This window comes from Sminthopsis crassicaudata, chromosome 3 (genome assembly GCF_048593235.1).
Source record: "Sminthopsis crassicaudata isolate SCR6 chromosome 3, ASM4859323v1, whole genome shotgun sequence".
NCBI classification, from domain to species: Eukaryota; Metazoa; Chordata; class Mammalia; order Dasyuromorphia; family Dasyuridae; genus Sminthopsis; species Sminthopsis crassicaudata.
The window spans coordinates 303117108-303142244 of record NC_133619.1 but is presented as its reverse complement, the minus strand read 5'-3'; the positions used below and the strand labels follow the sequence as shown (position 1 = coordinate 303142244).

The 25137-nt window shown below is 35.1% G+C and overlaps 2 protein-coding genes across 4 annotated transcripts in view; both read right to left on the bottom strand.

Moving 5' to 3' along the window:
* The window catches only part of LOC141561446 (uncharacterized), an 80355-nt gene that overhangs the window by 19661 nt on the left and 35557 nt on the right, over positions 1-25137 (bottom strand). The gene's annotated exons all lie outside the window — the stretch shown is intronic.
* The window catches only part of ADGRG7 (adhesion G protein-coupled receptor G7), a 77786-nt gene that overhangs the window by 32287 nt on the left and 20362 nt on the right, over positions 1-25137 (bottom strand). For both annotated transcript variants that reach the window (XM_074301032.1, XM_074301031.1), the window contains exons 2-6: positions 15079-15183; positions 14806-14910; positions 11931-12043; positions 7327-7476; positions 4125-4207 (exon numbers count right to left, since the gene is read on the bottom strand). In XM_074301032.1, the coding sequence (XP_074157133.1) occupies positions 4125-4207; positions 7327-7440 (197 nt within the window). In that variant the 5' untranslated portion in view covers positions 7441-7476; positions 11931-12043; positions 14806-14910; positions 15079-15183. The remainder of the gene's footprint in view (positions 1-4124; positions 4208-7326; positions 7477-11930; positions 12044-14805; positions 14911-15078; positions 15184-25137) is intronic.

Genomic DNA, 25137 nt, shown 5'->3' with positions numbered 1-25137 from the left:
CTTTTTTGGCTCAGAGATTTACTACTCCAGATAGATAGATAGCTCTATACACATGCATACATATATTTATATATATATATATACATATATATTTGTGTACATATGCCAAAAAGAAAAGATTCACAAGCCAAATATTCTCAGCACTACATTTTTGTGTAAAACTAGAAAACAAAGTCAATGCCCATAGATTGGTGAATGCCTGAAGAAATTGTGGTACATGAATACAATAGAATGTAATTATACTATAAGAAACAACAAATATAAAAATTCAGAGAAGTGTCAAAAGACTTATATGAATTGTTGAAGGATGAATTTGACCAGAAGCAGGAAAATTATGTAATCAATGATTACCACAAAGTAAGGAGAAATAATCAAATAAACAAAACAATCAAAACTGAATACTGAACTAACTATAATGACTAAGTTTGACCTTTAAAAAAAAGATGCAAAATGCATATTCCCTGTTCTTTGTTGAAGTAGGGAACTATGGGTACAGAACACTGTAAAAACTATTGTAAAAGTGAAATTGAACTATTCCCATTTAAGCTTTGGTGCTTTGTTTAGGTGAGAACACTTTCCTATTGAATCAAATAATTAGAAATGAGTGAAAACTGGTGTGGTATGTCTCCTTGAAAGACACTCTATGAGATACTGGGTCCTCCCCTGAGCAATTTATATGAAAATAAGAAGGTGCCTCAAAAATAGAGGAGGGAAGATATTGTGAATGATGTGTGGAATTGAAAAGTGCCTTGCAAACATGACATTTCCAGAATACTTCTGAGGACCAAAGGAAGGATTGAGCCATGGTAGAGAAGACATTAAAGAGCATCATTGGCTATATAGGCATCTTGGAGTGAAAGATCCAGGCTAAACGTGTGATGGTTTTGATGAGATTTTTCTTTCTTTTTAAAACTTTGTGCCAAAGGATAGCTTGCTAAGCAAAAAATGAAAGAAATGTGAAAACAAAAGACATTAATAAAAATATTTCAAATGTTTTTGTTGTTATTCAGCCATGTCCAACTTTTTCAAAACACCATTTGGGGTTTTCTCAGCAAAGATTCTGCAGGAGTAAAACTAAGGCAAACAGTTAAGTGACTTACCATGGTTCCCTCAGAGAGTAAGTTTCTGGGGCTGGATTTGAACTGATGTTTTCTTGACTCTAGGTCCTACACTCTATCCACTTAGCCATCTATTTGCCTCCTTTAAATGTTTGCATCTAGCTTAAAAATTGAAAGACACTGGGGAGAGACTGGTGGTATTAGATTTGGAGATATATTCTGGATTCAAATCCCACTACTATTTACTACGTCTATGGCCTTCAATAAATTACTTAGACAAAGTAGCAAGGTACAAGATCATTTTCTCAAATCTAACATTTAAAAACCAGTGCTCATTTGGAACTATGCCCAAAAAGTTGTCAAACTGTGCATACCCTTTGACCCAGCATTGCTGTTATTGGGCTTATATCCCAAAGAAATACTGAGGAGGGGAAAGGGACCTGTATGTGCCAAAATGTTTGTGGCAGCTCTTTTTGTTGTAGCTAGAAACTGGAAGTTGAATGGATGTCCATCAATTGGAGAATGGTTGGGTAAATTGTGGTATATGAAGGTTATGGAATATTATTGCTCTGTAAGAAATGACCAACAGGAGGAATACAGAGAGGCTTGGAGAGACTTAAATCAACTGATGCTGAGTGAAATGAGCAGAACCAGAAGATCACTGTACACTTCAACAACAATACTGTATGAGGATGTATTCTGATGGAAGTGGATATCTTCAACATAAAGAAGATCCAACTCACTTCCAGTTGATCAATGATGGGCAGAAACAACTACACCCAGAGAAGGAACACTGGGAAGCGAATGTAAATTGTTAGCACTGCTGTCTATGTACCCAGGTTACTTATACCTTCGGAAGCTAATAATTAATGTGCAACAAGAAAATGGTATTTACACACATATATTGTATCTAGGTTATATTGTAACACATGTAAAATATATGGGATTACCTGCCATCGGGGGGAGGGAGTGGAGGGAGGGAGGGGATAATTTGGAAAAATGAATAAAAAAAAAAAAAAAAAACAGTGCTCAACACAAGGAGCAGGGAGAGTGGAATTTTGGATGAAGAAAACTGATTTTGGAAATTCTAATTTTCCATATTCCAATACCTATTGCTGGGCATTGTGTAGGAGACCGGGAATTTTGTGGAAGAGTTTTATATGGAGAAGTAGGTTGTACAAAGGATTTCTCATAGTCTCAAATTCATCCTCTGCTTCAACCTGGCCAGTAGAATTTCTTTATTTGTCTTTCTGTTTTAAATGGAACCTAAGGGCTGAGTCATTGGATAATGTATGCTCTGCATCATTTGGTTTTGTCAGTTCCAGACAAATAATTCAAGGCATCAACACAAATTAAACTCATATGGTTGAAAGGATACTATCCCATTATTAGAAACATAAAGCATCCCTACTTATCCTTTTTTATTGCCTTAATAATTTTTTTGCTCTAATTTTGTGGCTCCAATTGGTGTTCCCACAACTTTTGAACTTAGAACCTTCACAATCAGTGATGTGTCCTTCACTTTAATTAATCAAAGGTTGACAGTGCTTTCTGCCAGTTTTATCTCCATACACTTCTCCCTATTTCCTGGGCTCTCTCATACCCATTGTCCTCTGTGAGGAAGAAGGGGAAAGCAGGGGAAAGGGAAAAAGATCTCACATTTTTCTCCTCCTTCCCGACTTTTTTCTCCTCCTTCCCAACATTTTTCTCCTCCTTCCCAACATTTTTCTCCTCCTTCCCAACTTTTTTACCCAATCCTTCAAAACAACATAGTACCTTCTTGGGTGATTTAAATGGGAATTTACCATGAAACACTTTGGCCAAATTATTCAAAGTATGGCAGTACAGTAAGAGATGAAAAAAATAAACATTTTTAAAAAGTTGTAAAGATTCTATGGTGGATTGCACAGTGTGACTAAAGTGTGGTCACTATCTCTATAGAGAATTCATATAACATCTAAATACATGTATAGCTAAGTCACATACTTAAGATAGGAACCCACTTATTATGTGGTTGGTGAATCTTTGCTTGGAATTGTGATAGATTATTTGTATTTTTTTCTTAGAATTTTATTGTTTATGGAGCACTTAGTCCCTAATATCCTACTATATTCCATTGTAGTTTTGATTAAGGGGTCTCTTCTAGCTCTATATCCACAATCCTATGATTTTATACGTAGCCTCTATATGAAATTGTATTCTGTTATGTAGCTGGTATATACCTTGATGGTCTCTCTTCTAGCTATAGATCCAAAATTATATGATCCTCAATATTCAGGGCTAATAAAACCTATTGATTTATGTGCATGCTAATCAATTGCCCAGAAGAAATAGGGGAAGGAGCATACCTTTTCATACTGACCTAAGGATCTTTGCAAATACTGAACATAGACTTAATGCAACAGCAATACAGAGGCCTGAAGCTTGGGATGAGGAAGCTAGAGGGAGAGGAATACTTTGCAGACTAACCACTCACCAATGCAGTGAGTGACTTGGACAGGAGGTAGCATAGCATAATGAAAAAAAAAAAAAAAGATTGGATTTAGAATCAAGGGACCCGGGTTCAAACTCCACCTCTGATATCGACCACTTCTGTGACCCTGGGCAAGCCATCTGGGGAGACTTCAATATCCATACCCATAAAATGCATGATTTGGATAAGATGGGTTTCTGAGGTCCCTTCCTGATCTAGATCTGTGATGCTGCTGACATGGCAACAAAGCAGAAAATAAAAAGATGGGGTGACTCATCTCCAGTATGGCCCTTCCAGTTGGGCAAGCTAGGTTATAACTTAGACTAGAAGCAGTTTATACCATCTCTAAAGTACCAGCACTATGATGAAGATGCTTGTCCCTATAAGGATATAGGTTTGCAGTCAATTGAGCACAATAGATAACCAATTAGAAATTAGAATCATTACTCCAATCGAGTTCATAAATCTATGAGAAAATTTAATTTTTCACATCTGCCAAATATTATTGCCAATATTGTCAATTAACAAATAAATAAATGAATGAATGAATTATGCTCCTTATATTTTATTTCTAAATTGTAACTAATGCTTACGTTTCAAAGTTGCTAGAATTTTCAAAAATAGCTTCTTTGGCATCTAGAAGTTGGCTTACTGTGGTTACTGCAATTTTCTTTGCCTGATAAAGAGAAAAAAACAAAAGTTCAAACAAATCAATTGATTATTCCATGAACATTAGAAACGTCTTTCTAAATTATATGAGAAGAAATCAGGTAGAAGTAACAGAGAAAGGTAGAGAGTGGATTATGAGCAAAATCTGGCAACAGTCTGCCCAAAGGTGAATCAATGTTTTTTTGTGGGGTGACATCACAATATGGGAGGGCACACAAGGGGGAGAGGGGAATATGTGATATGCCAGAACTAAATCAAGGGCTACAAATGAGGGAAAGGTGACCTCTCTGACCTCTCAGAAAGAGAAGAGCCTTTGGAGGCTGAAGTGAGAGAAAGGGGAAAGGTTTGGAAAGGGTAAGAGAGGATAAGAAACCTCCTTGCTTTGGAGGTAGAAGAGGATTCAGGAGGTAGAAGAGGATTCAGGAGGTAGAAGAGGATTCAGTTGGTAAATGCTCCTATGGGTGAAGAGAAATGGTTTGTTAAGGGAGATGGAGACCTTGCATTTGATGTGGCCGGGGGAATTTGGAGCTTGAAATATCCACTTCCTAGCAGAAGGGAGTGACTTGGAATTCCAGGGGCAATTGCACCTGGGGAAGTGGAAGAATACAAACTCAATGAGGAGATTTTGAGGAAAATGGGGAAATAAAGGTACTAGGAGAGGGTACAGAGATTGGTGGGCTGCATAATCAGGGGTGTAGTCCCTACCATGAAGCAGTGTCCTCTCTGACAGCTACAATTGGTCATGTTCTGGCAGTGAAAAGCAATCAGAGAATGAGGGTCTAGGATAGACAGAGAGGAAATGAAGACAATAAGATAAATCCTTTGTGAAAAGGAAGCAAAAAAATGTTAAAAATTGGTAAACAGAACTGTGTGTGTGTATGGGTGTGTGTGTGTGTGCGTGTGAAAACAAGAAAGGAAGGGGAAGATTATGTGGCCAGATAAAAAGAAAGAAAATAAAAAGGAACTAATAAGCAAAACCCCAAAGAAAAAGGGGTAACAAATGAGAGATCAGAGGTGAGAGAAAGAGAGCCAGGGGGAATAGGACTATTTTAAGAAAGATTAAAGTAACTGAAGGAACATAATACTATGTTTACAGCAAAAGAGAAAAAAATCATAAATTGTAAAAAAAAATTATAGACAAATGGAAGAAAATATAAACATAACTCTTATAACTTTAAATATGAACACACATTATACATGTCAGTTGTGCTATTGATTTCTTCTCTCTTAAAAAAACTTATATGAGATAGCTGTCTGGGAAGGAAAGGGATATAATAGGATAATTATGACGTAAGAAATGGAAGGTATCTGTAAAAAAAATTTTAAAACATCTGCATAGTTCAACAAGCCTTTGTTAATCACCTACCATGTGCTAGAAAATAGGAATTCATTGTTCGGTCATGTCCAATTTTTCATAACCCCATCTGGGGTTTTCACGACAAATTGCTGGAATGGTTCACCATTTCCCTCTCCGGCTCATTTTACAAATGAGGAAACTGAGGCAAATAGGATTAAATGATTTTTTAGCTGATTAGTGTTTGAGTCCAGAGTTAAATTGGGGAAGATGGGTTTTCCTGACTTCAGGTTCAGTGCTCTCTCCCCTGCCATTAGTCAATGAGAGCACAAAGGCTAAATACAATGAAACAGTATTCTCAGAAATTTGCAATCCCTTGTTTTTTTCTTAAATTAAATTTCTTTCTCTCTATTCTACTCCTCTCAAAGAAAAAGTAAGAAAAACAAATCCCCTGCTACAACATGTATAGTCAAGCAAAATAGCCATGTCCAAAATCTTAATCTGCACTGATTCCTTCACCTTTCTGTCAGCTGAGAGATAGCAAGTTATAACTTGTTCAAAAGATAAAAATCTATCTATCTATCTATCTATCTATCTATCTATCTATCTATATCTATCTATCTATCTATATATATATATATATATATATATGAAAGTTCTTGGGGGTAGGGGTAGAGTGTTTGTACTCTCTCTGCCTCAGTTTCCTCATCTATAAAATGTAGATAATAATAGCACTTACTCTTAAAGTTATTCTAAGGATCAAATAAGTTAATATTTGTAAAGCATTTTGCAAATCTTAAAGTGCTACATAAAAGTTAGCTATATATACATATACATATAACATATATAAGCACATGAAGCCCAGCAGCTTTTTAGCATCTCTAAATCAAATAAAAATATTACTTTTCCTTACACCCATCTCCTGAGCCCACATATTCAGCCATCCCCATAACATTAGTTTCCTTGGTCTTCCTTGAGACACTCCGCCTCCCAAATCTGGTACTTTCATTCACTGTCCCCTGTGCCTCTTTTCCTTCCTCATCTTTCCCTCCTGATTTCTCAGGCTTCTTTCCAGTTCCAACCTAAATCTCAGCTTCTTTAGCAAAACTTTAAACTGTGGATCCCAGCCACATGTAGGGTCTTGTAATTCAATGTTGGAGTCATGAAATTATTTGTTATTAATCAGTAAAATTTGGTTTCTATATCTATTTTATATACCTACATGTCTAGGGTTGCATAAAAATGTCTGTGGAGAAAAGGGATCCCAAGTGGGAAAAATTTCAGAAGTCCTGATCGATGGGAAACATTTTCAGATCTGCCTTAATTCCAGGGCCTTGCCTCTTTGATTATTTCCTATTTGTCCTAAGTATATCTTGTTTTTACATAATTGATTACATGTTGAATCCCTTATGAATTTGTAAACTTCTTAAGACCAGGAACTGTCTTTTACCTTTCTTTATACCGCAATACTTAACACAGTTCCTGGCACATAGTAGGTAATTAATAAATATTTATTGACTGACTAGACTTATATGAACAAACTCATGTAATCATAATTAAGAGAAAGCAGCTTCAAAAGGCTGAGGGTGCTGATAACCTGCAGGAATCAGAAAAGGTTTCCAGAGGCCAAGTGAGAAGAGGATTGGATAACAAGTACCTGGGGTAATATACTTGATGCTTTCTTTTCTGATGATTAAGGCAAACAGGAAAACGTGTGAGGGGTCACATATTTAACAAAATGAAAAACACATTTTCAGTGACAAACGCTTTCCCCAGTCCTGGATCTGGAACAACGTGTGGGTTGTATTTTTGTGGAGGACTGAGAGTTTTACCTCATCTGTTGCATTTCTGGATTGATTTAAAATCTGCTGCACCACAATGGTAGCAGATGAGACATTCTCAGCGGTCAGCTTGTTTGTATCGGAGGTTAAAAGCAGGACTTCCATAGAAATGTTAAGAGATTTTTCTGGGATATTTTCTACCTGTTTTAAAACAAAATGAAACAAAAATTTGCCCAGTTTCACACACTTATGTATATATGTCATACAATCTTTTGAAAAATGACTTAGCTTGAGGCTGCCTTTTCCCACCAAGTAGTTCAGTACTTCTGGCTGTTTTAGTCAATCTTTTTAAGTGCCTACTATGTGCCAGGCTTATGGCATTTTCTTTGCCTGTACCTACTCACACCCCTTCCCAACCCCAAATGCACTCCTTCCTCATCTCTGCCTACTGGTTTCTTTGTCTTTTGTTTTTAATTCTAGATAAAATATCATTTCTATAAGGAAGTCTTTTCCCACCCCTTAATTCTATTATCTTCTCTCTTAATTATTTTCCATTTACCTTTATCTATGTAGCTTGTTTGTATATATTTGTTTATTTGTTGTTTCCCCTTCTTAGAACATGAGCTTTTTGTATCCTCAGTGCACAGTACCTGGAACACTTGTTGTTTTTCAGTTGTGTCCAACTAATGACCCCATTTGGGGTTTTCTTGGCAAAGATATGGGAGTGGTTTGCCATTTGCTTCTCCAGCCCATTTTACAGATGAGGAAACTGAGGGCAAAAAGGTTTAAGTGACTTGTCTAAAATCATACAATTGGGAAGATCTGGGTTAGGATTTGAACTATCCTATCCACTGTGCCACTTGTCACCTCCTCTTCCTCCTCCTCCTTCCCCACTCATCTTCCTCTCTTCCCTTCCTCTCTTCCTCTTCCTTCTCTTCCTCCTCCTCCTTTTTTCCTCCTCCTTCTCTTCCTCTTTTACTTCCTCAAGTGTTTAATGTATATTTATTGGTTGGTAGATTATTCCTAAAATCACTAATTTTTAAACTGTAAAAGACCTTAAAAGGTATAAAGTTCAAAAAGGTTAAGTAATGAAGATTGTTCAAGGTTACCTAGATAACAAATAATAAGAGTTGGGATTTAAACTCACTGTACCCTAATTCCTACTCCAGCAATCTTTTCATAATACCACACTGCCTCCCAAAGGTCAAAATTGGCAAAACAATACAAATTAGAATTTTCTTCAATATTTTAGGACTTTTCAAAAATAGACTACTGTTGGAAAAATGAAAGCTTTCTTCAGTTCCATAACCTTGAATGCAGATAAAAGGAAATCAATAAAATAGTTCATTTAATAAAATTAAATATAAGCATTCATGTTCTTTCATTCTGGCTAGATGGCAGCACTCTTTCAGAAAACAAATCAGAATCCCAGATTGGACAACCCTTGATTCTAGGCAACAAGATTGGATTGGCAAATGGGGTAATCAGAGTTCTTATGATAGAATTATATGGAAGAAGGCTGGTTTAGTGGAATTGACCCAGACACTCCTGAGCAAAATTTTAAAACAAGCAAAATTTGTCTTCTTTCTTAATCTCTCACCTTGATCTCTTTTTTAACCTAACTTGTCACCTCCTACATATCTCTGTTCACTCCCTCCCCTCAAGGGGAAAAAAAAAACCCAAAAAACTCAACATGCAGAAGAATTTTCATAGTACCATGGTCCCTTCCTGAAACAGAAAATGGAATAAAAACTAATTGACATGAAAGTCATTTTTCCTTTTCAGACTGCACTCAGGATTCTTCCAACTTTTTTCTATAATACCCCAGAAACCTCTACACTCTAGAAACTCATTTCTCCCCTGAATTTCACACACCGGAAGCACTCTTGGCCCCTACAATTTCTCCTTCTCAGTGACTGATTCCATTTTTAGGAGGAGGCCCAGGTGAACCATGTTTTCCTTCCTCTTCAGATTGCAGTCCTGAATATCTTGGATTTTATGCCTCAGAAACTTCCGGCCATCATTCTTTTGCTCAGTTTTATATATAGTCTTCTACCATTAGAATGTAAGCTCTCTAAGGGGAAGCACTTCTGCTTGGATTTATATTCCTTTAACTTAGCACAGGGCTTAGAACATAGTAGGGGCTTAATGAATGCTTTTGACTGGAGGTTTGACATGAGTGCTAGTAGCTCCAAGGCTTAGAATTTTGGAATTATGATTACTAGTTCTACCTGTGAAGTTTGAAAATTTTGATCATCTGATTTGTTAATCTCAGAGATCATGATGTAATGTAAAGAATTCTAGATTTGGCACCTGAATTTGAATCACGGTCCTATGACTTACAATTTTTGATGCCTTAGGGATGTCACTCTGAGTCTCAATTTTCTTAATTATAAAATGAATTGATTGAACTAGTTGGTTGCAAGGTTCTTCCAGCACTAAATCTATGGTCTGAATCAATTTCTTTATTTTTAAAGATGAAGCAAGTTGCCCATGGTCACACAGTTAACCAATGACAAAACTGAGATGGGAATCTGGTTCTTGCTTCTTCTTAGGATACATTGCATCTATATGGATGACTACAAATACCCTCCTTTCAACCCCAACTCCCAGTGGAACAGGCTACTGAGTTAGGAGGTGGTGATTTTTCCAAAGTTACAAAAGATTGGAAGGTTACTTATTGAGGCTGTGGTAGAAGGGTTGCTTCTATTTAAATAAGAATCAGACTACATAAGATCTAAGTTTCCTTCCAACTTGAAGATTCTAGGATCCTAATCACAAGAGCAACTTTTGGGGCTAGATGGAATTTAACTCCCTGGGGCTCTCAGCACAGTGTCCCAATGTCTCAATGGGAGCCTCTAGGATGCTAACATCTTATGGAGAGTTTTGGATGCCAGGCAAAGGATTCTAAACTTTATTCAATGGACAATAGTGGGAAATTGTGGGCTTTTAAGATGATGTGGCTTGCCCAACACATGTAACTACGACTGCTGCAATGTGAAGGAGAGTCTGGAAAAACTAGACCTTTTAGGAGGTCTCAAATTGCCCATGTGGGGGCAGCTAGGTGGAACATTGAATAGAGTGCCAGTCCTGAAGTCAAAAAGACTCATCTTCCTGAGTTCAAATCCAGCCTCATACACCCCTAGCTTTGTGAACCTGGGCACATCACTTACACTGTTTGCTTCAATTTCCTCATCTGTAAAATGAGCTGGAGAAGGAAAATAGCAAATCACTCCAGTAACTTTGCCAAAAATACAAACAAAATGAGGCCATAGAGTCAGATCTGATCAAAAATGACTGAGCAATAATAATTGCCTATGTGGATTATGCTAGGGTGACAGAAAAAAAAACAGATAAAGGGAGAAAATTCAAGAAATATCATGGAGATAGACTGAGAGCTTGTAACTGACTGCATGGGATAAAGCAGAGGGATGAGTCAAAGATAACAATAAGATTTTGAACATGGGAGGCTCATTGAATGACTATCATTGACATGAAACAAGGAGGAGGAATGAATTTAGAGGAAAGAATTAGCTCAGCTTTAGACATAATGAATTTAAGGTGCTGGTAGTGAACATTCAAGTAGCAATGGAACGTTCCATAAGGCAGGTAAAAGTGTGGGTCTTAACTCAGGAGTCAAGTCAAAGCTGAGATGATAGAATTTAGAATAGTAGTTAAAACCAATAGCAAGTCATTTAACCTCTTAGTGATCCTGGTAAATAACTAAAATGATCCCAGATACAAATAAATTCTTGATCTATACTGGTGAGTGATATCTGGCACCAGAGATATCAAACTTCTGGCCTGTCTCATGAGTCCAAGCAGATTAAAATGTAATTGAGAAATGTATAACAAAATAAATTAAAATACAATATAACAGTGAGACAAATGAAAACACCAAGAGACAGAATTTCTGGGTAATTAATAATTAATAATTAGGCTAGTCAGGAAAAAGTGAGCTTTTTGTTATCTGTTCAATAATTTCCCACTGGTGAGTTTCTCTTATGGGCCTCCATTTTGACAAGAGGTCAAGGATAGCCAAACTTTGTTCCCTTCCTGGCTTTCTGGCCTTAGATACTCTTCTCTCCCATTCCCTCTGCTTCCAGCTGCTCTTTGTTGTTGTTTTCTCCAGTTAGAATGTATACTCCTCCTCAAGTGCTGGAACTCGGGTTTTTTGGCTTATCTTTATAATCCTAACATTTAGCACAGTACTGGTATACAGTAAACCCTTGCATATAAATGTTTGCTTCCTTCCTGCCTTCCAATGCCAATATGAAATCTGAACTGAATATCAGCCTGTCAAATTTACCCTTAATAGATATACTTGATGGAAGTGGGAAATTATATTAAGTAGACTCTAAATGTTCCTGCTAGTACTCTACTTCTACAATTCTATCATGTTTAGATATCTTCATTTTCATGCAATTTTTCAGCTATGATAAAGAGTGTGTTCTTGTGGAAAATGCACAATCTCACAAAATTTAAGTAGGCCTCTGTTAAATTGTCATGAAAAAAAAAAAGTGTTCATCTCAAAGGTCCTTCTCTAAATGGGAGCTCAAAGAAGGGATGGCCTAACTTGACTTGTCCTCTTTGTGAGTCTAGGATAGCCTCCCACTATTTTCCAAGGTACCTATCAGATATGGCATGAGATATACCTGAGCTGCCAGTGTCTCCAGGCTTTGGTTACAGTTCACTTCTGAGACATTTCCTAAGATTATGTCACCATAAATGGTCTTGTTGCAATACCTACTTGCCTTTGGCAAGTCCGCTTTAATGAGAAGAAAAATATTACAATTAGTCCCCTCTTAAAACCCTTTACTGATCCCACATTAAGAAATGACCATGAATAGAAGCACTCCATCACAATTATGTAACATAACTTGTTCAGCCATTCCCAAATTGATAGGCATCCCTGCAATCTCCAGTTTTTTACCATCACAACTAGAGCTGCAGTAAACATTTTAGAACATGGAGTTTCCCTTTATTTTTCCCAAATTATCTTCAGAAATAGATAGACCAAATAGTGGTATTGTTGGGTCAAAGGGTATAGGTAGTTTAATAATTCTTTGAGCATAATTTTAGATTGCTCTCCAAAATGGTTGGATCAGTTTACAATTCTATCAACAATGAATTAGTGTTCCAATTTTTCTACATTCCCTCCAATATTTGTCATTTCCCCCCTTTATCATTTTAGCCAATGTAGTGTTATAAAATCTAACTTAATCTTATTTTAAATTGCACTTATTTAATAAATAATGATTTAAAACATTTTATCAAATGGCTTTAAATTGTTTTGATTTCTTCATTGGAAAACTACCTGTTCATATCCTTTAAACATTTATCAATTGGGAAATGACTTGCAGATTTAACAAAGTTCTTTATATATTTGAAATATGAGATCTTTATTTGATAACCTGTCGTAAATTTTTTTTCAGTTTTGTTTCCTTCCAATCTTAGTTTTATTTGTTTTATTTGTACCAAAACTTTTTAATTTAAAAATTTTTCAGTTTTGTTTCCTTCCAATCTTAGTTTTATTTGTTTTATTTGTACCAAAACTTTTTAATTTAAAAATTTGTTCTTAATGAAATTTTTTGATACTGTTGTTATCTCTTTGCCAGTACTGTATTTAGCATATTTGTATCAATATTCCTTAGTGAGTTTGTTTTGTAATTTTCTTTCTTTGCTTTATCCATTCTAGGTTTGGGCAACAGTGTCATATTTGCCTAAATTGAAGGAGTTTTGTGATAACCTTCATTCTCTTTTGAAAAATAATTTATGTAAAATGTTAACTATATTACAGAATAACTTGAAAATATGGTCCTGATGCTTTAAAAATAAAGGAATCTTAGGAGAAAGAGCATGAATTCTGCATTGGACTTATTTGAGGTGTCTATAGAATATTCAGGAGGAAATGTCCAGCAAGCAATTGAAAATATAATACTGGAGTATAGGAGAAAAGATAAGGACTGGATAGATAGTTTGGTGAATGCTTTGCATAACACTGATATTTAACCCATGGTAGCTAATGAAATAATCAACGGAGAGAGGATCAAGAGTTCTTAACTTGAGATTTGTGAACTTTTAAAATTTTTAATAACTGTATCTAACATAATTTTATTTCCTTTGTAATCTATGTTTTATTTTAAACATTTATTTTAAACATTAAACATTCTGAAAAGTAGTCCATAATCTTTACCAGACTTCCCAAAGTGTTTCAAAATATGCTGAGCAATTTTGATTTAATATATCATTAATAATCTCTGAGGGAGCCATTTCACATGGATGCTGTGGCCTAAAGGAGTACATAGTCAACTAATCAGAGATTAAGAAGATAGTCCATTCATAAAACTTGTCTCCAATACAACCTCATTTACCTGCTTGCTACAATGCTTTTCCTCTTGGAACTATGTAACTTCCCAACTTACCCCCTTCCTTGCTGAGAGTACCTGTTTAAGAACCCATAGAATCATCTGTTCAGATGTCATTAGGAAAATCATTGCCTTTCCAAGGTATCTTTCCCCTACCTCCCTTACCCTATGACAGCACAAGTGTCCTTCAGAGAATTAACTCTGGAGCAGTGACTAGTGAATAACAATCCTATATCTCATCTTTTAATTTTCAGTTGAACAAAGTGACTCTCATTGATTGAGAAGTCATGACTGGATTGTGACAGAATATAGATTTCTTTACATAAGGTTTTCCTCCAAATACATTCCTCTTATGAACATCTCAATCAAAAAAGCTTTCATCCTTCCAAGTTAGACCTGTACAACCTCAATGTAATCCTCAACTGTTCACTCTCCCTCCCCTCGTGTGTGTATATATTTATATATAATCAGTTGTCAAATGTCCAGTCTTGTCTGTTTCTATCTTCACATCACCTTTGCATAAGTCCCCTTTTCTTTCCTCTCACAGTCATCACTCTATTTATAATCATCTTTCATTTAAACTATTATAAGACTCTCCTAATTTCATGCCTACTTCAAGTCTCTTCCTTCATCAAGCAATTTTCCATACAACTTCTAAAGTGATTTCCTTAAAGCTGAAATTTGATTATGTCAAGCTTCTACTTAATAAATGGCAGAGGTTCCCTTTTGACTCTAAAGTCAAATATTGTTTTCTTTTTTATTTCATCCTTTCCAAATTTCTGTTATTTCATAAATTCCATGATATACATAAATTAGTATGGTAGCACACAATATAAATTTATTTAAAAGTAAATATGCATATATTTAAGGCACTGCTCAATTTTTCTTTTTTAAAAAATAAGAATAAGAATGAATAAAAACCTATAGAAATTATTGATATAGGTAATTCTAGGAATCTGTCAATGAAAAAGGAGGAAAAATATTTAAAGTGACTACCAGGGTCAAGTGAAGGGATTTTTTTAACAAATAAACTTTATTGTTATCATTTGCTTTTGTATTGCCTAAATTTCCTCCTATCTCTCTGAGACTGTTCCATGAATCATGGTTTTGACACAATATCACAGTTTTTATATCTAAGTTATACAAAGAGGATAATACATACCATTTGGGGTGTCCTTTCCACATTTTTCTTTGGAAGGTCCATATTTGTGTACTATGATAATGTCGAAATTGAGTTGGCCGAAGGAGCTTTTGTTACAGAAATTAACTATATGGGAAAGAAATTCACTTAAAATTCATTAATAGAATAGACATTTTCAAATTTGAAATTACCTATAAGTCAAAATTACCTAGAGGTGATTTGAGTGGAATGAAAGGTCCAACAAGACTAATCCCAATGTACTTTTAATCAAAACCTCCACCCAAAGAAACTTACCTATAGTACACCTCAGTCCTGTCCATTGTTCTGGGCAAAGGCATCCATCCTTCCTCAAGGTGCCCCCATTCTTGCAGAAATTAAAAGAAGGGGTGAGTGAAGTTTCTAAAATAAAATAAAATAAAATAAAATGATATGTTTTAAGTATGGTATCCAAACCTCTCTATTTAGTGTTCAGGATAGAGTAATTTCTTCAAATGGAAAACACTTTATAATGTTACTCTAGTGCCCTATTCAGGGCATGGACAACATCACCAGTAGCAAACATTTGATGAGTAAACTGTTTGGTGCAGTAGATAGAGTGCTAGGTTTCATGTCAGGAAGATCTGAATTCAGACACTTCTAAGCTATGTGACTTGAGAAAAGTCATGTCACTTCTGTTTATCTCAGTTTCCTCAACTGTAAAATTAGGATAATAAAACTTACCTTTTCCATTAGTTTCTTTGATATTCTTGACTTTTTGTTCTTCCTAATGAGTTTTTTCTAATTCAGTAAAAAAAAAATTTTTTTTGACAATTTAATTGGGATGGCATTGAACATATAAGCTAGGTTAGGTAAATTGTCATTCTTATTATATTGGCTCTGACTGCCCCTGAACAATTAATATTAATCCAATTATTTAAATCTGTAGATAAAGTTATAGAGATTTTGTTCATGTAGTTTGGAATAAAGCAAATATACAATTTATAGCAGCAAAAAATATAGTAACCTTCTATTTGACAGGTATAAAGACTTAAGTTTGGGGGGATAAAAATTTATTATTTGGTAGTTGGAAAAAGTAGAAAGTAGTCTGGCAGAAATTGGGTATAGACCAGTATCTTATACTATCTATCAAGATAAGATCAAAATGAATACATGATCTCAATTAAAGAAAGATAGAAAAATAATTTATGAATAAAAGAATAGAGAGGAGTGTGAGTTATAAAATTGATCATTTCAATTACATTAAATTTAAAAGGGGTTGTACAAAAATAAAAGAAAGGCTGCCAAGATCAGAAGAAAAGCAGAAAACTGAAGGGGTGGGGTGGTTTATAGATAGGTTCTCAGATAAAGATCTCACATCCCAAATATGTAAATGACTTTATTAAATAAATAAGAATACCCATCATTTCCCAACTGATAAATGATCAAAAGTCTGGGACAAGAAATTTCCTTATGAAAAATCAAAATAATTTATAGTCATATGAAAAAATGCCCCCAAATCATTTTTGAATAGAGAAATACAAACTAATATAATCTTGACATATCATTTTATACCTATCAGATTGGCTAAAATGATTGAAGGGGGAAAGCAACAAATATTTAAGGGGATATGAAAAAGTTGGTGGAATTGCAAACTGATCCAACCATTATGGAGAGCAAACTGGAAGAGTAATTAAGCTGCCTACCAAGATGATTAGGGGAAAAGAAAAATAACTTATATGCTTTAAAATATTTATAATAGTTCTCTTTGTGGTGGTTAAGAACTGGAAATTGTGGAGATTCCCAGTGTGATTTTGATGGAATATTACTATGCTATAAGAAATGATGAGTTTGATGATCCTAGAAAAACATGGATAGACTTACACAAATAAATGAAGAGCAAAATTTACGGAATCAAGAGAATGGTGTATACAGTAACAATAATAATGTTTTAAGAACAATTTTGAGTGACTACGTCATTTTGACTATTATAAATACCCAAATTAATCACAAAGGACTTGTAAAGAAAATGGCTAGATGCTGATAAAGAACTGATAAATAGAAGTACATATAAAATGATTATATGTGTGTGTGTGTGTGTGTGTGTATACATGTATATATTTGTGTCTAATGATACCATCTTAGAGGAAGATCAAAAGGGCAAGAAAAAAGGGGAAAAAGTTGCACGATAATTTTATTATAATTTTATTATATATTTAAAAGGAATAGCAAGTTGAACATAAGTAACTTTGTAGTTTCATGTACAATCTTTTTTTTTTTTTACTATTTCATTGTTATAGAAATGCTTTTTTTATTAAGAATAGAAATAAATCATTTTTAAAAAATGCTATCCACCTCCAGAGGAAAAACAAATGAATTCTGAGTGCAAATTAAAGTATAAAATTTTCTATTTTTTTATATGACTAATATGGAAATATATTTTGCATAATTTCATATGTATAACTTATATATTGTTTGCCTTCTCAGTAAGTGGGGGAGAATTGGGAAGAAGGTAGAGAATCTAGAACTCAAAATTTTAAAAGAAAATAATTAAAATAAATAACAAATGTTGTAATGAAAATAATTCAGCAAATAAAAAAAAAGACATTAGGGCAAATCTGTATACATTATGATGTATACGTTACATATTGATCTTACTATTGACTTAGAAACATGGGAAGTACTAATGACAAGATGAGCATAACTAAATCCTTGAATTTGTAAATCTTTTTGGAAATTGGAAGTGTTTTGTCATAAAAGCTGGTAAACAGGACACTGGCAAATAGTACAGGAAAAGACAAAAAAGACCCCCCCCAAACCTAGGAGCTACTTCACAGGGCTGTTGTGAGGATCAAATGAAATATTTATAAAATACTTAGTCCAGTACCATATATACAGTAGGTGCTATATAAATATTTTTAGCCTCCCCTTCCCTAAACCCTTCTCTTCCCCCCCCCTGTCACATAGTGTTGGGGCTGGCAGGGAAAATTTGGAGTTTAAGGACTTGAGTTTCAAACCCAGCTGTGCCATTTTCTAACTGTGTCTCTAAACCTCAGTAAAACAAAGGGATTGGATGAGATCCAGCCTACCAGAAACCATATATTAAGCATTTACTAACATGCTAGGTATTAAGCAAAATGCTGAGGTTGCAAAGAGAAGCAAAAGCATAGCCTCTGCTGCCAGAGAAGTAACATTCTAAAAGGAAGGAACAAGTAAAATAACAGCTAACATTTATGTCATCTTTAAAAGTTCAAATCTGACTCAGATACTTAACTAGTTTTGTGGCCCTGGGCAAGTCACTTAAACCTGCTTGCTTCAGTTTCTTCATCGGTAAAATGGGCTGGAGAAGGAAATGGCAAATCACTCCAGTGTCTTTGCCAAGAAAACCCAAGATGGAGTTACATAGAATCAGACATGACTGAACAACAGCAACATATTTCTTTGTGATCCGTGAATTAAAAAAAAAAAAAAGAAAGAAAATTATTACTGTGAATTCAGTGGAAATAACCAGAAGAAATACAGAAATTCATGGGGAAAGTATAGTCACAATAATCTATTGGATAATAGAGAACTTAAATATAAGTATATAGAGAAGTAGATTATATTGTCACTCAGTTCCTCCTTAGTGTGATTGTCCTTTGTCTCAGATTTTGCCAGAGTTAGTCACACCCTTACTCACCTACTTATTTCCCTCTTTCCACCTTTACAGAATATTTTATTAGCATGATTCAACAACACCTCTTTGTTCTCTGATCCTTCATCCTCCTCCTACCCCAGCCTCTCTACCTCACACACACTCTGTAGTCTTCCTTAACAAAATTGTAGGTCCTGGACTCACCTAATTTTATACTAAATAGGATAATTTGAGCATAATCAATTTGCAACTCCATTGTACAAATTGTAAACAATTCCCATGCTTTCATTTGCCACTAAAACTCAATTGCCCTCTCCTCCTAGAATATCCCACTATATCATGGCCACATTGGCTTCCTTATTCCATTGGTGAGTTCCTTTTGCATCCTCCATTTTGGGGATGGACTGGGCTGCCATATTTCATTATTCTTTCTAGCCGTGCTTCTGATTCTATGTATGGTGGGGCAAGTATCTTCCCTTACTTTTTAAGTTCCTTTTAAGTTCCTAGAGGAAAAAAGCTGCTTTTCTTTTTATGTGTATTTGTGGCTCTAGTGCTTGGTCTGTAATAAGCACTTAGGAAATGTTTGTTGTACCAAGAATCATCAATCCAGCAAAAGTGAGAATAATACTTCAGAGGAAAAGGTAGGTACTCAATAAAATAGAGGATTTTCAAGAATTCATGATGAAAAGACCAGAGCTGATGGAAATTTTGATTTCCAAATACATGACTCAAGAGAAGCATAAGAAGGTAATCAGAATCATAAGAGAGTTAATTAGATTTATCTGTTTACATTTCTACATGGGAAAATGATGTTTGTAACTCATTAGAACTTCCTCATTATTATGGCAATTTGAAGGAATATATATAGACAGAGCATAAGTGTGAGTTGAACATGAAAGGATAATATCTTTTTTTTTTTTTTAGATGAAATTAAGAGGTGAGAGAGGAATGTACTAGGAAAAAGGAAAAGGGAGAAATATAATTGTGTAAATCATCTGTTATAAAAAAAAAAAAAAAAAGGCAAGAAAAAGCCTTTTCACTAGAGGAGGGAAATGGGGGAAGAGAGGGTGAATGAATGAATGAATCTTACTGTCATTGGAATTGGCACAAAGATATATAACATGTATATATAATATGGGTATAGAAATCTATCTTACTCTGCAGGAAAATAAGAGCAGAATGGGATACAGGAAGGGGAGAAGAGAGGGTATATATTGGGGAGGGAGTGGGTTCGTAGCAAAAGTAAGAACAGGATGAAAGGAGAGAGAAAATAGAACAAATGGGGGGAAATACAGTTAGCAATAATATTTGTAAAAGTAATTTTGAAATATGTTTCTCTGATAGTCTTATTTTTCAAACATAGAAGGAACTGAATCAAATTTATAAAATAAATAAGAGCCATGTCCCAATTGATAAATGATCAAAGGATATGATCTATGCCCAAAGGGACTATAAATTCATGCATATCCTTTGACCTAACAATGTTATGCCACAGTTCTCTTTTATTGTCCTGATGCAGTTTCCCTAATTATCCTGACCCAGTCCTGCGACGGTTTCCCTAATTGTTCTGCTTAACCTTTCAGATAAGGAGAAAAACCTATCTTAGGCATCATCAGAATGTTGGGTGTCTCTCCCCACTCTGTAATCCCAATTATCAGATACCCCCCATGCCTCCCCTCACCTTGTCAGAACCGGATTGTCAGAGTCCTGTTCCCACTCTCAGCACTCTGACTCTGCCTCTGCCTTGCTTTACCCCCTATGTCTGAGCCATGTGTATATCTGTCATTGAGAATTCACATTGTTTGCTAGATTCTTGGAGATGATAGTCTCATTCAGCGCTGGGACTAAACCATGGATCCATTTGGTCCCAGTACATTCTCCCTTTTAAATAAATTATTACTCTCTAATTTCTATCTTGCCTCAGTTTCTCTGGAATTACAACAATACCACTACTGGGCATGAATACCAAAAGAGATTAAAAAAAAAGAAAGAAAGAAAAGAAAAAGGACTTATATGTACAAAGATATTGGTAACAATTCTCTTCTCAATGCAAAAAAATGGAAATTGAGAGGCTGCCCATCAATTGGGGAATAGCTGAATAAATTGTGATATGTGATTGTCATGGAATATTATTGTTTTATGGGAAATGATGCAGTATGCTCTCAGAAAAAAGTCTGGAAAGTCCTTCATGAATTAAGTCAAAATTAATGGACCGTATACAAAGTGATAGCAATGTTCTGGATGACCAACTGTAAATAACTTTTCTATTCTCAACAGTTTAAGGATCCATGACTACTATGAAGGATTTAGGATGAAAAATCCTATCTATACCCAGAGAAGAAACTTATTATGCCTGAATACAAATTGAAGCATACTCTTTCTCTTTTTTTTTTTAACTTTGTTTTTCTTGAGGGTTTTTTTATTGGGGTGAGAGATCTATTTTTTCTTTCACAATATGACTTTTATGAAAATGTTTTATATAACTTCACATGTGGTTTCTTAATGGGAGCTGAGAGTAGGGTAAGGGAAAGAATCTGGAACTCAAAAGTTTTAAAAGCAAATATAAAAATTATTTTAAATGTAATTGGGGAAAATATTAAGTAAATAAAACCAAAACTAAAATTAAAAAAAAAATTTAAAAACAGTTCTCTTTGTGCTGACAAAAAATTAGAAATTGCAAAGGGTGGGGAGGAGAAAAAAATTTATTGTCTATTGGAAACATGCCCCTGCCTCTGGACATTTACACATACAAGTTTGTATTTTTGTTCTTACCCAACAATTTCAACAACTTAATCACCCAACAATTATTAATCTTCTACCATGTCAGCACTTTTTAGGCAACCACACAGATACAAAGACCCAAAGAAACAGTTTCCCTTTAAGGTGTTACATCCTATGGGGAAGACAACACACACACACACACACACACACATATATATAAATGTAAAAATAAATATAAGAAAAATACATAAATGAATGAATGAATAAATACAAGGTAAGTGCTTGTGATGCTATTCCACATTTTCAGTATAATGCAGGTACTTGTGCCAAACAAATTTATCATTACATAGGCTAACTAGTTCGGCAAAACACTAACTACATATGTTAGCCTTTTCAATGTATGCAATCATTCTTTTTTTAATCACCAGTGTGCAATTAATCTATTCAATAATATAAACATCAATCTCACTAGGATCACACCACTAACCTGATTCCCAGAGTTTGGGGTAAACTTGTCTTATTGAAAATTAAGCTGACTCAGCATTCTTTTGTTCCCAGACCTGCTTGTCAGTGGGGGAATGGAGGGAGGAGAAGGCCATCACCCAGTCTGCAGCTTTTTATTACCTGATATTCATCATATAGCAGTCACCCCCTGTCTATTTGTACCTGGCAAATTGCCACATACTTGCTACTTTGGGGAAGAACTGAAAACCAATGGTCCATCCCCTTTTATTGATGTGGATGTATCAAAATTGTCTCTTATCTCATTCCTCACCATTTTAGGCATGCCACCACAAGAATATTTCCATTTCAAGAACTAGAGATCATTATTGATCACAAAATAGAAAATTTTGATTACATTAAATTAAGAAGCTTTTGTACAAACAAAAAAGTAACTAATTGGGAAAACATTTTTACAGTTAAAGGTTCTGATAAAGGCCTCATTTCCAAAATATACAGAGCATTGACTCTAATTTATAAGAAATCAAGCCATTCTCCAATTGATAAATGGTCAAAGGATATGAACAGACAATTTTCAGATGATGAAATTGAAACTATTTCCACTCATATGAAAGAGTGTTCCAAATCACTATTGATCAGAGAAATGCAAATTAAGACAACTCTGAGATACCACTACACACCTGTCAGATTGCCTAAGATGACAGGAACAAATAATGATGAATGTTGGAGGGGATGTGGGAAAACTGGGACACTGATGCATTGTTGGTGGAGCTGTGAAAGAATCCAGCCATTCTGGAGAGAAATCTGGAATTATGCCCAAGTTATCAAACTCTGCATACCCTTTGATCCAGCAGTGCTACTACTGGGATTATATCCAAAGGAAATACTGAAGAAAGGAAAGCGATCTGTATGTGCCAAAATGTTTGTGGCAGCTCTTTTTGTAGTGGCTAGAAACTGGAAAATGAATGGATGTCCATCAATTGGAGAATGGTTGGGTAAGTTATGGTATATGAATGTTATGGAACATTACTATTCTGTAAGAAATGACCAGCAGAATGAATACAGAGAGGCTTGGAGAGACTTACATCAACTGATGCTGAGTGAAATGAGCAGAACTAGGAGATCATTATACACTTCAACAACAATATTGTATGAGGATGTATTCTGATGGAAGTGGATATCTTCAACATAGAGAAGATCTAATCCAGTTCCAATTAATCAATGATGGATAGAATCAGCTACACCCAGAGAAGGAACACTGGGAAATGAGTGTAAACTGTTAGCATTTTTTGTTTTTCTTCCCAAGTTATTTTTACCTTCTGAATCCAATTCTTCTTTGCAACAACAACAACAAAATTCAGTTCTGCACATATATATTGTATCTAGGATATACTCTAACATATTTAATATGTATAGGAATGCCTGCCATCTAGGGGAGGAGGAGGAAGGAAGGAGGGGAAAATTCGGAACAGAAGGAAGTACAATGGATAATGTAAAAAATTACCTATGCATATGTACTGTCAAAAATGTTATAATTATAAAATTAATTTTAAAAAATTAACCCCCCCCAAAAAAAGAATTTTCCATTTCAGTAATTTTTTATTAATGGCAGAGGTTGACATCTGGGCTCTAGAAAGTAATGGAACCCAATAATTTTTTTTTTTTTAATAATAGTTTTTTCCCAAATATATGCAAAGACAGTTTTCAATATTTCCAATATCCAAATTTTCCTCCCTCCCTCTCTCCTCTAGACAGCAAGCAAACTAATATAGGATAAAGATGTGCAATTCTTCTAAACATATTTCCAATAAATGTAAATCTTCAATTTCAAGCTGAATTTATTTGGAAGGCAATCTATACATAGTTTGCATTATCTAAGGAAAAATGTTTCTATATAATACATCTACAATGTCTAATATACAAAGGATATATAATACAGTAAGATTCAATCAACCTTAATTTTAAGTAGTGAAAAACTGAGAAGAGATAACTTTGTTATGTTTCCCTCTGATTTGCAAGAAGGATACTAGAATTGTTGATTTTATTTCTATCTATAAAACTGATTTAATGATTAAATTGCCTGTAAGGTTTCAGCCTGGTAGCTTGAGAATCCAGCCAAAAGTCTTGCAAGCTCAGGCAAGAAATTTTAACCCTATACCCAGCAATTCCTGGGGAGTAAGGGAATGGGAAAGAGAAAATGGTTGTGACTGAAACCCTTTTCTTGAACTTTTTAGAGAATAATCACCAAATTCCCTCTGATAATATGTTTTTAATATCTTGTTGGAAGAAGTATGATTGACAGAGTTTTGTGTGGTTTAACTTTATATAATGACCTCATTTGGGGTTTTCTTGACAAAATTGATGAGGTTTGGGGTTGTATCCCCAAATGATGAAGCTCAAAGCAGGGCAAGGAGTTGTGGAAACCCCTTTGGTCAGCACAGAGGTCCTTTGTAAAGGAATTTATGAACCCAAAAAGCTAGACTGGCAAAAAGAAGGCAAAAGGAAGTTTATTATTGGTATTGGGAAGTCAACCTTCGCTCTGCATGAATAAAAAGACTGAATTCCTTAGTGGCAAGGTCCTGGCAAGTTTCTAGCAGAGAAATCTCAACAGAGAGGCATAAAGTCTTGTTAGGGAAATAGGTGAGAAAGAGATAAAGAGGGGCTAATGCTGAAAGAGAACATCATTTCAGTGGGCAGAGGGTTGATGCTATGCCATGGGAAAAAGAGGTTTCTTGGCATAGTATGGCATGGCATGTTAAGTCCTCTGCAAAGAGTGAGCCCCAAGTTGGATCTTTTTATAACTGAAGCCTAGGCTAGAAGCTGGGGGCAGTTCTTGATGGGGACTGGGTGCAGTTTGAGCTGGAATCAGAATAGAAAATCTTGGAATTGAAGGAGTGTCTTTGGGCTAATCTCCAATTCAATGGGGTTGGACTCAAATAGTCCCACCCAGATAATTGAATCACTTTATCTTGATTCCCTGGGGTTGATCTCTCAGGGGAGAGCTTAGTGTTCCCCCCAAAAAAAATCAGAAAGAGAGAAAGAGAAAAGTTTTGGGGCTCCCCTCATCAAAACTACATTTCTTTCTTCAACTCATTTTACAGATGAAGAAACTGAGGCAAGAAATTTCTGTGACTTGCTCAGGAACACACAGCTAGTAAGTGTTGGAGGCTAAATGAGGAAGATGATGAGTCTTGCTAACTTTCATGCTCAGCACCCTAAACTCTATATGGCATGAAGCCCAGAGTTAGAATTTAGTTTAGTAACACTTAGAGCTAAGGCCCATAGGCAACATACTGGATTTAGAGGCAAAGATCCTGGATTCAAATCCCAGCTCTATTTACCTACAAAAACCTCAAGAAAATTACTTTACCAGTTTGGGCCTTATCTTTGTTCATCTGTAACACGAGAAGGTTAGACTAGATGACCCCTAACATCCCTTAGAGATATAAAGGAATGATCCCAAGACAGATCATTTAACTTACCGGGGGCCTCAATTTCCCCAGTTGTAAAATAAGGAAATTGGACCAAATAGCTTCAAGGAGCCTTTTAAGTATAAGAAC